The sequence below is a fragment of the Natator depressus genome, chromosome 23, assembly GCF_965152275.1.
Source record: "Natator depressus isolate rNatDep1 chromosome 23, rNatDep2.hap1, whole genome shotgun sequence".
Classification (NCBI taxonomy): domain Eukaryota; kingdom Metazoa; phylum Chordata; order Testudines; family Cheloniidae; genus Natator; species Natator depressus.
In genome coordinates, this window is record NC_134256.1 from 5,700,967 (window position 1) to 5,713,219 (window position 12,253).

The 12,253-nt window shown below is 62.6% G+C and overlaps 1 protein-coding gene across 1 annotated transcript; it reads right to left on the minus strand.

The window, feature by feature from the left end:
- Positions 1 to 7,204: 7,204 nt before the first annotated feature.
- IRF2BP1 (interferon regulatory factor 2 binding protein 1) lies at positions 7,205 to 11,510 on the minus strand. Its single transcript, XM_074938058.1, has one exon. The coding sequence runs from the start codon at positions 11,486 to 11,488 to the stop codon at positions 9,692 to 9,694; it is 1,797 nt and encodes a 598-aa protein (XP_074794159.1). The 5' UTR covers positions 11,489 to 11,510; the 3' UTR covers positions 7,205 to 9,691.
- Positions 11,511 to 12,253: the final 743 nt, after the last annotated feature.

The following is a 12,253-nucleotide window of genomic DNA, read 5'->3' on the forward strand; positions in this document are numbered from 1 at the left end:
CAGCCCCCTCCCCGCGTGGCACCGTCCCCCGTGGTAGTGTGGATCCCAGGACAGCGACGTGTTCTCCCCTTGCCCTGGGCTCCCAGCTGGGTCCCGGTCGCTGCACAAGGGCTTTATAGGGCCAGTTCTGATCCCACCTCCCAGCCTCTGGCTCCCAATTTAGATAGTTAGCGGCTGGCCAGAGCCTGGTGGGAGCCAGGTCGGTTCTGCCCCCTGGTGGCATCCGAGGGACACAGCGCTGGGAGGCAGGGGCCAGAAGAGACGGAAATACCAGGCCCAGACAAGGAAAGAGCCCAACTCCGTCCACACACCGGCAGGCCCTGCTGGGACAGGAGGACTCCGGAGCTGAGCCTGGGGTGGGCGGGTAACCTGACAGCCAGCGCTGGGTCGAGCCGGGAGGGGGACAGGATAGACAGACACATAGACGTGTGTGGGGATAGAGTTGATTAGAGCGGGGGGTGGGGGTCAACCTTTTTTCATTTGTGGGCTCCCCAAAACTTTAGAAGGGAGGCGTGGAACCCTGTGGAAACCTTACACACAGTCTGTGAATCCCCGGGCGGGCCACGGACCACAGGCTGAAAACCTCTGGGTTAGATTGATGGGGGTGGATGGGGGTGTTTGGTTAGATAGATAGATCTGTGCGTCCCCATACACGCCCATCTAATCTAATCTATCTATCTATCTATCCCCGTACACCCCCTCTATATATCTATCTATCTATTCATCCCCATACACCCCCTTTATCATCTATCTATCCCCACCCACCCTCTCTCTCTATCTATCCCCGTACACCCCTTCTATCTATCCATCCCCATACACCCCCTTTATCATCTATCTATCCTCACCCACCCACCCTCTCTCTCTGTCTATCCATCTATCCCCATACACCCCCTCTATCTATCTATCCATCCCCATACACCCCCTTTATCATCTATCTATCTATCTATCCCCACCCACCCGCTCTCTCTCTCTCTCTCTCTCTCTCTCTATCCCCGTACACCCCTTCTATCTATCTATCTCCATACACCCCTTCTATCTATGTATCTATCTCCATACACCCCTTCTATCTATCTATCCATCCCCATACACCCCCTTTATCATCTATCTATCCCCACCCACCCTCTCTATCTATCTATCCCCGTACGCCCCCTCTATCTATCTATCTATCCCCACCCACCCGCTCTCTCTCTCTCTCTCTCTCTCTCTCTCTCTATCCCCGTACACCCCTTCTATCTATCTATCTCCATACACCCCTTCTATCTATGTATCTATGTATCTATCTCCATACACCCCTTCTATCTATCTATCCATCCCCATACACCCCCTTTATCATCTATCTATCCCCACCCACCCTCTCTATCTATCTATCTATCTATCCCCGTACACCCCCTCTATCTATCTATCTATCCCCACCCACCCACCCTCTCTCTCTCTCTCTCTCTCTCTATCTATTACATGCCCCATAACGTTGGTCAGTTTGCTCAATGGTGTCTTGTGTCCTTCCCCAAGGTGGAAAGCAGCTAAACGTGAACCTTGCAAACCAGGTACACGCCACCCCCGCAGCCTAGCTTGAACTCTGCCCCCTGCGCTGGCGCTGGCTCCTGGCCGTGGGTCAGCACAGGAGGGAGGGGGGCCAAGGCTAACCAGCTGCACGGGGAGCGGTGGAGTCTCCATCTGGAGTTGTCTGGGAAGAGACGCCAGAGTCACACAAAAGTGGTTGGGCTCCGTACGGGGGCCAATTCGCTGGCCGGGGGCGTAGCGAAGGGGGAACTAGACGATCTGATGGCCCCTCCCGGCCTGAAGCACCATGAACCGACAGCGAGCGGGGGAGGACGGACTCTGAGAACCGGCCAGCTTTGTGCCAAGGGGCGGGCCTGCTTCGCCAGGCTGGGGGGGGCGCAGAAGGCCCCGTGGATGGGGCAGGCCGGGGGCAGGCAGCTCCCGTTCGCCACGTCGCTGGAGCAGAGGGGTCAGATGGCATCCGCCAGCACAGCTGGGCTCTGTGCCCACGGTGCTCTGCCCCGGGTGCTCCTGACCTCCCGCCGAGGGGCAGAGCGGGGCCGGTGTGGGCCCTTGCTGGAGCTGGGTAGCGGATGCAGGAGCAGAGCAGGGCCTAGCCTGGAGTCAGGGGGACGCCTGACGGGGGGCAGACAGACACTGGGGGAGGGGGACACGGGTTTGGGGGCACAGAGCCAATATCCCCCAACACCCCCCCTGCATAGTCCTGACCCCCCCACACCTTTCCACCCTCCTGCACTGTTGTGACCCCCCCACACACATTCCCTTTCATGGCTCAGGCCCCCTCCATCCCCCTCCCACAGCTCAGAGTCCCCCACGTCACCCCCCATTGCTCCCCATATCCCGCTGGGGCATCCAGACCCCCTCTAGCTCAGCAGGGGAGGGCATTGAGGTGCCAGTCATGTGGGCACAGCACATCCCTGGGAGACCCAGCCCCCTCCAGGGGCCTTGCCCATCAGCCCCCATCCCTGCCCAGTAGATCACAGGGGGGACCAGAGCTGGGGGGCGGGGGGGTGTCAGCTGCCATGGGAGAAAGCAGCTCAGATTGAGACTGGCCCCTCATGTGTGGGGGGGGCTGAGCTCCAGAGGGGCAGGGGAGGAGGTGGGGGAAGAGCTGGGGAGGGGGGAATTTTCCCCTGTGGATCTCAAAGGCCCCTGCAGACGTTACTGTGGATGTGGGGCAGTGTCAGTGTCCGGGGCGGAGGGGGGGGTCTCAGCCCCAGGGGAGTGGATTAGGGGGGTCCCTGTCCAGACCCCAGCACTGGGGCATTGAGGGTGGGAGGGGGAACGCACCCAGAACCGCACCAAGCTGGCAGGGAGGAGAGGGGCAGAGCAGGGGGCAGGACAGGCATGGGGTCGGGGGGCGGGACCCGACTCTGGCCATCTCTGACTCACCCCACCAGGTGGACTGGGCGGACGTGCTGGGTGGGGTGGGGGAGTGGCACAGCTGGGCAGGAGGGTGCGGTCACCTTTATCACCAGTTCCTGGGGCTTATCGCAAGTCCCTGCCCGGCCTGGCCCCTGGTGCTCCGCGGGCCCCGCCCCACTGCGGCACGGCCGGCACTATGGGGCAATGGGCAGCCCTGGCTGAGGCATGGCCCAAGGCACGGGGGAAGCTGTCACCACCAGCACAGGGCCCTAGCGCCGCACTGGGGCCAGCCCTAGCTGCCAGGCAAGGGAAGTGGCAGAGGGTGGGGAGTCTCTTTCTCACCCCATGGACAGGCTGGGGTGGCCAGCAGCAGACACAGCCACACCCCAAACAGTCCTGCCATCCGGGCCCCTGCAGCTGCAGCCCCGGGACATGTGGGACAGTGCAGGGCCGGTGCCAGGCCCACAGCCCCATGCCAGTCGGGCTCGAAGGGCCGCGGGACTCCCTGGCAGCGCAGCTGGGAGCTAGGGTCGCCAACCCTTCTGGTTTGGCCAGGAGTCTCCCGGAATCGGGCTCCATCTCCTGGAGGCTACTGAAGCCAATCCGGGAGATTTTAGGCCGCTAAAAGTCCGGTGGTGCAGCGGGGCTAAGAAGTCACCTACTCCAGGACAGGCCCAGCAAAGAAAGTAACAGAACGCCACTAGCCGTCACCTTCAGCCCCCAACTAAAACCCCTCCAACGCATCATCAAGGGTCTACACCCTATCCTGAAGGACGATCCCTCACTCTCACAGACCTTGGGAGACAGGCCAGTCCTCACTTACAGACAGCCCCCCAACCTGAAGCAAATACTCACCAGCAACCACACACCACACAACAGCAACACTAACCAATCCCTGCAACTAACCCCGGTGCCAACTCTGTCTGCATATCTATTCAGGGGACACCATCATAGGACCTAACCACATCAGCCACATCATCAGGAGCTCGTTCACCTGCACATCTACCAAGGTGATATATGCCATTATGTGCCAGCAATGCCCCTCTGCCATGTACATTGGCCAAACCGGACAGTCTCTACGTAAAAGAATAAATGGACACAAATCAGACATCCAGAATTGTAACATTCAAAAACCAGTCGGAGAACACTTCAAGCTCTCTGGACATTCAATAACAGACTGAAAAGTGGCAATTCTTCAAGAAAAAACCTTCAAGAACAGACTCCAAAGAGAAACTGCAGAACTGGAATTAATTTGCAAACTGGACACCATCAAATTAGGCCTGAATAAAGACTGGAAGTGGCTGGGTCACTACAAAGAGTAATTTTCCCTCTGTTGATATTCACCCCTTCTTGTCAACTGTTGGAAATGGGCCACATCCACCCTAATTGAATTGGCCTTGTTAGCACAGACCCCTCCACTCAGTAAGGCAACTCCCATCTTTTCATGTGTTGTGTATTTATACCTGCCGACTGTATTTTCCACTCCATGCATCTGATGAAGTGGGTTTTAGCCCACAAAAGCTTATGCCCAAATAAATTTGTTAGTCTCTAAGGTGCCACAAGGACGCCTCGTTGTTAGGGCTAAGACAGGCTCCCTTCCTGCCCTGGCCCCGCGCGGCTCCCAAAAGCGGCCAATATGTCTGGCAGCAACTCCTAGGAGGCACAGCCAGGGGGTCTCCACAGCGCGTGCTGCCCCCGCCCCTAGAGCCAACTCCACAGCTCCCATTGGCCGGGAATAGGGAACCACAGCCAATGGGAGCTGCAGGGGCGGTGCCTGCAGGCGGGGCAGTGTGCAGAGGCTCCTGGCCACCCCTGAGTCTAGGAGCTGCTGCCGGACATGCCGGCCACATCCGGGAACTGCCTGAGGAAAGTGCTGTCGGGCCGGATCCCGCACCTCCCTGCCTGAGCCCCCTCCCTCATCCAAACTCCTTCCCAGAACCCACATCCTGAACACCCTCCCGCATCCCAACCCCCTGCCCCAGGCTCAGCCCAGAGCCCCCTCCACCCCCCAAACTCCCTCCGAGAGCTCGCACCCCCTCCTGCACCCCAACGACCTCCCCAGCCCTGAACCCCCCTGCACCCCAATGACCTGCCTCAGCCCACTCCCACACCAAAACTCCCTCCCAGAGCCCACACCCCATCTCTGAGCCCCCTCCTGCACCCAAACTCCCTCCCAGAGCCCACACCCTGAACCCCTTCCTGCACCCCAACCCCCTGCCCCAGGCTCATCCCAAAACCCCCTCCCCCACCCAAACTCCCTCACAAAACCTGCACCCCCTCCTGCACCCCAACCCCCGGCCCCAGCGCCCTCCCACACCCCATCCTTGAGCCCTCTCCCACACCTTGCACCCCCTCCTACACCCCAACCCCCCTGCCCCAGCCTGCAGTCCCCTCCCACACCCCAAATCCCTGGCCCTAGGCTCAGCCTGGAACCCCTTCCCACATGCCGAACCCCTCGGCCCCATGCCCCAAGCCCACACCCACTCCTGCACCCCAACTCCCTGCCCCAGCCCAGTGAAAGTGAGTGAGGGCGGGGAAGAGTGAGCAAAAGAGGAATGGGGGGGTGGAGTGAGCAGAGGTGGGGCCTTGGGGAAGGGGCAGGGCAGTGGGAGGGGCAAGGGTGTTTGGGTTTGTGCAATTAGACAGTTGGCAACCCTACTCAGAGGCCTCTTCCACCTCCGGCTCACCCCCTCGTTACCCCACAAGGAAATGCTCCGGATCAGAGCCTTGGGCCCATCCAGCCCCGGACCCACCCCCGGATCAGAGCCACTAGCCCAGTATCCACTCCCGGATCAGAGCCAGGGCCCATCCAGCCCCGTATCCACCCCCCGCCCCCCGGATCAGAGCCATCAGCCCATCTAGCCCTGTATCCACCCCCCAGATCAGAGCCACGGGCCCATCCAGCCCTGTATTCAGCCCACGGATCAAAGCCAGGACCCATCTAGCCCCAGATCCACCCCCCAGATCAGAGCCATGGGCCTGTCCAGCCCGCAGTGCAGGGCCCCTGCAGCCCCATATAAGGCAGGAGACAGGTTGTTCTTGGCCCGACCCCAGCTGTTGCTGACACCTGGAGGTACATGAGACTTGCTCCCCCTGCTGGCTGACTGGGTCACTGCAATGGGCCCTTGCACCCTGCCCAAGCCAGCACCCAGGGACTGAGCCAACCCAGGGGTCGGAGAAATGGGGGGGGGTCATGCCCAGTGTCCTGCGGATAGAGCCCTTGGGCAGGGACTGGCTGGGGCAGGGAATGGTGCATGGGGCCTTTCCCCTCTAGGGGTCACTGGCTCCCATCCAGCCCCAGGATGGGGCACTGGCTGGCTCAGGAGGGATGCACCCCCCTCACCGGCACTAGCCAGGTCCCTCCTTGGCAGCCCCAGCAGAGCAGCTGAGGACTGAACAGGCCCCAGGTCCCGAGCCCCCCTTTTGGCTGTGGGGGTCCCTCCCAGGCAGGGGCAGCGAGTGGGAAACCGGGGGCAGCCGGGCCACAGGGCTGTCTCGCTGGCACCGTCTGTGGGACTGATTCCTGGCATCAAACGTTACCAGATTTCCTAGCCCTGCGCCCCAGAGGGATTGGAGTAGATGAGGGGCAGGCCCCATGCACTGTCCCAGTACAGGGAGAGGCCAAGGCTGCCCTGGGATTCTAGGATCTCCATGCTCAGAACAGCCCCCGGGGCAGATGGGCCCACGAGACCCAGAGGGCGGAAGGGACTTGCCCAGCTCAGAGCAGGTCAGTGGCGGAGTCGGGAAAGGAACCCAGGAGCCCTGACTCCCAGCCCTGTGCACTAACCCTTGAGTCTACCCTGCTCCCTGAGGCACAGCGCCCCCTAGCGTTGCACCAGGGGATTGGGGCTGGCACTGAGAGCCAGGGGAGAGCTCCCTGCAGCACCTGGAATTTCCCCCTCGAGGGACTCCCATGCAAACACCGCCCAGCCCCCCCCCGCTTAGCTCCTTAAAACTGAACATATCCCAGGTACAAGGTAGGGGTGTTCCCAGCATCTGCTTCATCCCCCCCGATCCCGTTACTGCCCTGGCAACTGCCCTCCTCCCCCCCAGGAAAGCCCCCCCCGGTGCCCCCCCCCCCAAGAACCAGCCAACCTGCTCTTTAAACAAAAACAAACAGAAGAATCAGTTTATTGACAAAAAACAAAGAGAATCACAAGCTGATTTGATTCCCCCCCCAAACCCCGGAGGTGCCTGAAGCTGGGAGCGTCCCCCCACCAGACACCCCCGTGTCCTACACTCCCCCCTCCCGACACCTGCTCCCCCATTGCGCCCATAGGAGCCTCCCTGGCCCATCCCGCTGGGTCCAGGCATGGCAGGGAGATCCACTGGGACCCCCCCACACAAGAATCTCCCCCCAAATAACCTCCCAGCCAAGGCACAGCCCCATGGGGACCCCAAGCCAGGTGGGGACAGATCCATGGGGCCCCCAAGCCAGGCATGACAGGGGAGCAGTTAAAAGAGGGGGAATCTTCTATTCCCCTGCCCCAGACCCTTTCTACCTTTGGCCCACCCACACCATGGGGTGCCCCCAGCACACAGCCCCTCGGACGTGGCCCCATTTCCGTGTGCGTCTGCTCAGCATTTTGGTATGAAGATTCCCCTGCCCCAGGGAGCACGGGGTGCGTGCGTGTGTGTGTGGGGGGGGGGAGGAGGTCAGTCCCCCATGGAAACCGGGGTCTAGGCACTTTTCTCTCCCACCCCCTTATTCCCAGCTCCCTGGAGTGTCCAGCCCGTCTCAGGTCGCTGTGCTGCCCACCAAGGAACGCTTGTTGCCTACGATGGAAATCCAGTGGTGGGGGTGGGGACCGGACATCAGCGAAGACCCCTTAAAGGGTCCGCTGGCTGAGCTGGGGGGAGGGGTCACCCACAGAACTGCTCCTCATCCTTTTCCCCACTGCTTATGAATTTTGTCCTTGGAGACACGGGATGCCAGTTTGTTATTGTAGGGTTGCACAAGGATCTTTGTTGTCATGGGGATTCAGGAGTGCCCCTGGGTTGTTACTGGGAGGCTCTGAAAGAGGAGCACTGACAAAGGGGGACATCGCAGCCCTAGGCTGGCTAAGCAGTTACAGGGCCAGCTTCCCCACTTGACAGAAGGAAACTAAGGCCCAGAGAGGTGAAGTATCTCGCCCACAGCTGCACAGCAAACCTGTAGCAAAGCCTTGGATAGAACCCAGGCGTCCTGGCTCCCAGCCCCCTGTTCTAACCACTAGACCCCACTCCCCTCCCCAAGCTGGGGACAGAATCCAGGAATCCTGGCTGCCATCCCCTTGTCTCCTTCCCAAACAGCCTGGATCCTACAATCATCAACAACAATAAAGGTAGGCCCTACTGTAAATCAACCCCATCTCCTCTCAAAACTGTTTCTCTGGCCAAGGAAGCTGGGGTTCCCCCATTCAAACAACAGGAACCTCAAATCTCTCCAGGGCAGTGTCTTCCCAGCTTTAGCCCCATAGGGAATTGAACCCAGGAGTCCTGACTCCCGCTCGAAAGGATTGGTGGGGACTGGCTGTGCACTGGCACCTGAATATCGGGGGGTGGGGGGGTTAGGAGCTAGCTTTCGCTGAGGGCTCAGCTGTAACTCTGTGCGCTACTGAGGGCTCACGTGACATTAGTCTGGTGGGTCTCGTTCGCTCCCCCCCCCCCATCCACACCATTCAGCCAAGCAACCTCTGCTCGTGGCTCCCAGTCGGGCTGCGGGTCGGGCTCGAGGGGCATCAGCCAAGCCAGTGGGGGAGCCGAGGGCTGGCCTAGCAGGGGGCTGCAGGTCAGGAGTGAGGGTCACCGGCAGAGCTGGGGGAGGGGGAAACAGGGCTGGGCTGGCAGGGGGCTGCGAGTTGGGAGTGAGGGGTACCGGCAGAGCTGGGGGGAGCCCAGGGCTGGGCTAGCAGGGGGCTGCAAGTCAGGAGTGAGCAGACTGGCACAGGTAGTTGGGTGGCAAGGAGGCACAGCGGGTCACCCTTCCCCTCGGGCTTTCTACTCACAGGGTCCCTGTGCTGCTCTCCCCAGGGGAAGGGGGGCTCCCTTATGGGCCCAGCTGGGGAATCCACAAGAGGGGCGGGGGGGAAGAGTTCCCCAAACCTTGGAACTCAGGTTGCCAGGAGCTGAGCTGCTAAACAAGGTGTCCAGAGTCTGGCCCCAAGGCCCGGAATCCCCCCCTGGCTGGGAGAGCGAGCAAGGGATGGGATATGGGGCCCTTCCCCTCTAGGGGGTACCAGCTCTGATCCAGACCCAGGACCGTGACAGGCAAGGCTCACATCCCTCTCCTCGCATGGAGCGAGTTTGTGGGTTCTCAGCTGCTTCCATCGACTGGCAGGAGCCGCAGGCCCAGTGAGCCATGGAGATTGACACATGGCACCCTCACCCCAGGGGTGATGCCTTGCCAGGCCTGAGACACATTAGCAGACAGGCAGGGAGTCCCTGCCCCAGTTGCATGCCCTCTGGGGCGGAAAAGAGAGATTCCATCTCCAGGGTGGCCCAAAATGGCCTCTGGGCCTCGCCCTGTCCCTTACCACTCCCACCCCCAAACCCCTTATGCTGCTATGTAGCAAACCCTCCCATCTCCCCCCAAACACACACGCGATCCCCCCCCCCAGTTGGTTATGTAGATATGACCTCATATATAAGAGAGCTATGGAAATATTAAAAAATAGATTATACACAGGGCCCCAGACTGGGAAAGGTTAAAAAGGGCAATAAGTTAATTGTAGCGCCAGTTATTCCTGAGGCCTCTTGCTGCCAGGGGGCCCCCAGATCACAGGCAAGGGGGGACCTCCCACGATCCCCCCTCCCGGCTCTCAGTTCACGGATCACGCTCCTTTTTGACTCGCACGTCTCCGGCCAAGATGGTGGCGATTTCTCCCTGCATGAAGGCCCAGGGCACGTTGGAGCCGGCCAGGGGGCACTTCTCCCCGCTGGGGCAATAGACCTCGCCGGCCGCCCCCTGGGCTTTGATGAAATCGCGGGAGCAAGGGAAGCAGAACTTGTGACAGGGCACCGACGGGCACTGCACAAAGTGGGTGTCTTCCAGCCGCTCGTGGCAGATGGTGCAGCAAAGGGGGGCGCTGCTGGGGCCGCCTGAGGAATCGGGGGCGCTCTGGGCGCCGGCCGAGTCGGTGCCGCCGGCCGAGTGGGCCCCGGAGGAAGAGGAGGACGAGGAAGGCGCCTGCCCAGGTTCGCCGTTGCGGGGGACCAGCCGGTGCTGGGTCGAGGCAGCGGGCGAGGCAGGGCTGGCGCTGTTTTGCCGGGCCGTGGTGGAGTGGACGGGGTTGGCGTCCTTCGGCGACTGCCCGGCTCCCAGGGCATCGGCGACGTTCTTCAGCGCGGTGATGGGCGAGGGCTCATTGCGCAGGGCACCCTCAGGCCCGGGGGCCTGGCCGGCGGGCGCGGCAAGGTGGGCCATGCCCGGCGAGTAGATCCCGGCCGAGCCTTGGGGAAGCCAGTTCTGCCTCTGCTGTTGCTCCTCGCCCGTCAGCTTGCCCGCCGCGCCCCCCTCGCCCTCCGGCTCCGGGGAGGCTTTGCGGCGCCGCATGACGGCCCGGGGCGGCATGGCCCGCACCAGGGCGCTAGGCAGCATGGCGCAGCTGCTGTCTAGGAACTGCTGGGGCAGGGCCTCGGGGGCCGGGGGGTCCCGGAAGAACCGGACGCCCTCGGTGAAGAGCTCCCCCAGCAGGTGCCAGTCCCCGGTGCCGTGGCGCTTCTCGTACTCCAGGTACTTGTAGCCGGAGGAGATCACCTTGCCGGGGTCCTTGAGGCAGTCGTGAAACATCTGCTTGGCCAAGGCGAGGACGCCGGCGTAGACGCTGCCCGAGCCGCACGGGTACTCGACGAAGAGCTTCAGCTCGAACTCATAGCCGGGCCGGGGGGCGGCGTCGAAGGCGAAGATACGCCCCACCAGCGCGTGGTCCTTCTTGAAGCGCACGTTGAAGGGGGCGCAGGCCGAGAGGGCCAGCAGCTGCTCCCGCACCGCCTTGGGCTTGCCGTGCCACTCCTCCGCCCGGCCCCGCAGGGCCTCGCTCAGCTCGGCCAGGCACTCCACATTGCGCTGCTTCTCGTATTCGCCGTAGGGCCCCCGCACCTTGCCCAGCTCCCCCAGGAGGGGCGAGGAGGCGGCCAAGCCCAAGCCGGGCCCCCGGGCCCCCAGCCCCGACACGGCGGCCAGCAAGCCCTGCGGCGCCCCCATCAGCCCCAAGCTGGGCGGCACGGGGCCGATCAGCGCCCGCCGGGCGGTGGGGCTCTGCCGGCTGCCTTCAGGCCCCCCGTCCTCCGCCCGGGCCAGGCCGTTGGGCAGCCGGGGGCTGAGGGTGTAGTCGCCGGGCCCCCGGGCCCGCTCGTAGCGCTCCAGCCCGGCCCTGTCCAGGGGCCCTCCGTCCTTGGCATGCTTGACGGCCTGGGGCCCCGGCGAGCGGGCGTCCTGCATGGCGTGGCTGCGCTTGAGCTGCCGCGCCGTCTCGATGAGGAACTCGATGCGATCGGCCCCTTCGAAGTTCACGCAGCCCCGGCACACGGCCTCGCTGAAATCCCAGATCATGGCCCACGGCATCTTGGGCAGGTCGCACAAGTAACACCACTGCCGGCGGGACGCCTGCACCGCGGCCATGGTGCCGCCGCCGCCGCCCCCTCGCGCCTTGCGCGCCCCGCGCAGGGCCCCGCGCAGCCTAGGAGCGGCCCGGTCCGCGCTCCCCCGCCGCTCCGCCGCCCGCTGCGGCTGCTGCCCTGCTCATGGAGAAACTTACATAACTCCGCCGCGGCGCCTGCTGGGACATGTAGTCCCGCCCGCCGGGGCCGTCTTAAAGGGGCACACGCCTGGCCGGGACCCCTCCCCCGCCTCGGCCTGGGGTCATCAGCCGGACCCCTCCCCCCGCCTGCGGGAGTACGGGCCATTCGTGAGAGCCCATCCAGGGTGGTTAAGGATGTTGTTAATGAATGTTTTGGTGCAGTTTCCTCTCCCCGGCTTGTTATACTAAGAGGGGGAAACTGAGGCCTGGCGCAGCAAAGGGATTTGACCAGGGTCACCCAGTGAGTCAGTGGCAGAGCCGGGGCCTAGCTCCCGTTCCGCTTCCAAAGTCAGGAATAGAACCCAGGTGTCCTGGCTCCCAGCCCCGCCCCACAACCACTAGACCCCACACCTCCTCCAGAGCCAGAGATAGAACCCAGGGATCCTGGCTCCCAGCCCCCGTCTCGCATCTCACTGAGGCTGGCCCCACCAGATTGTACAGTGATAGCAGCAACCCAGGGGCTCCCCACTTCAATCCCAGCTGGTTTGACCCCCCCCCACAGCTGAGGGGCTGGAGCCACCCCCCCCCAGAGGCTCTGGATGGGGAGAGTGCCCCCTATGGAGCGCCCCCTGCCCCCATGGTTTGCC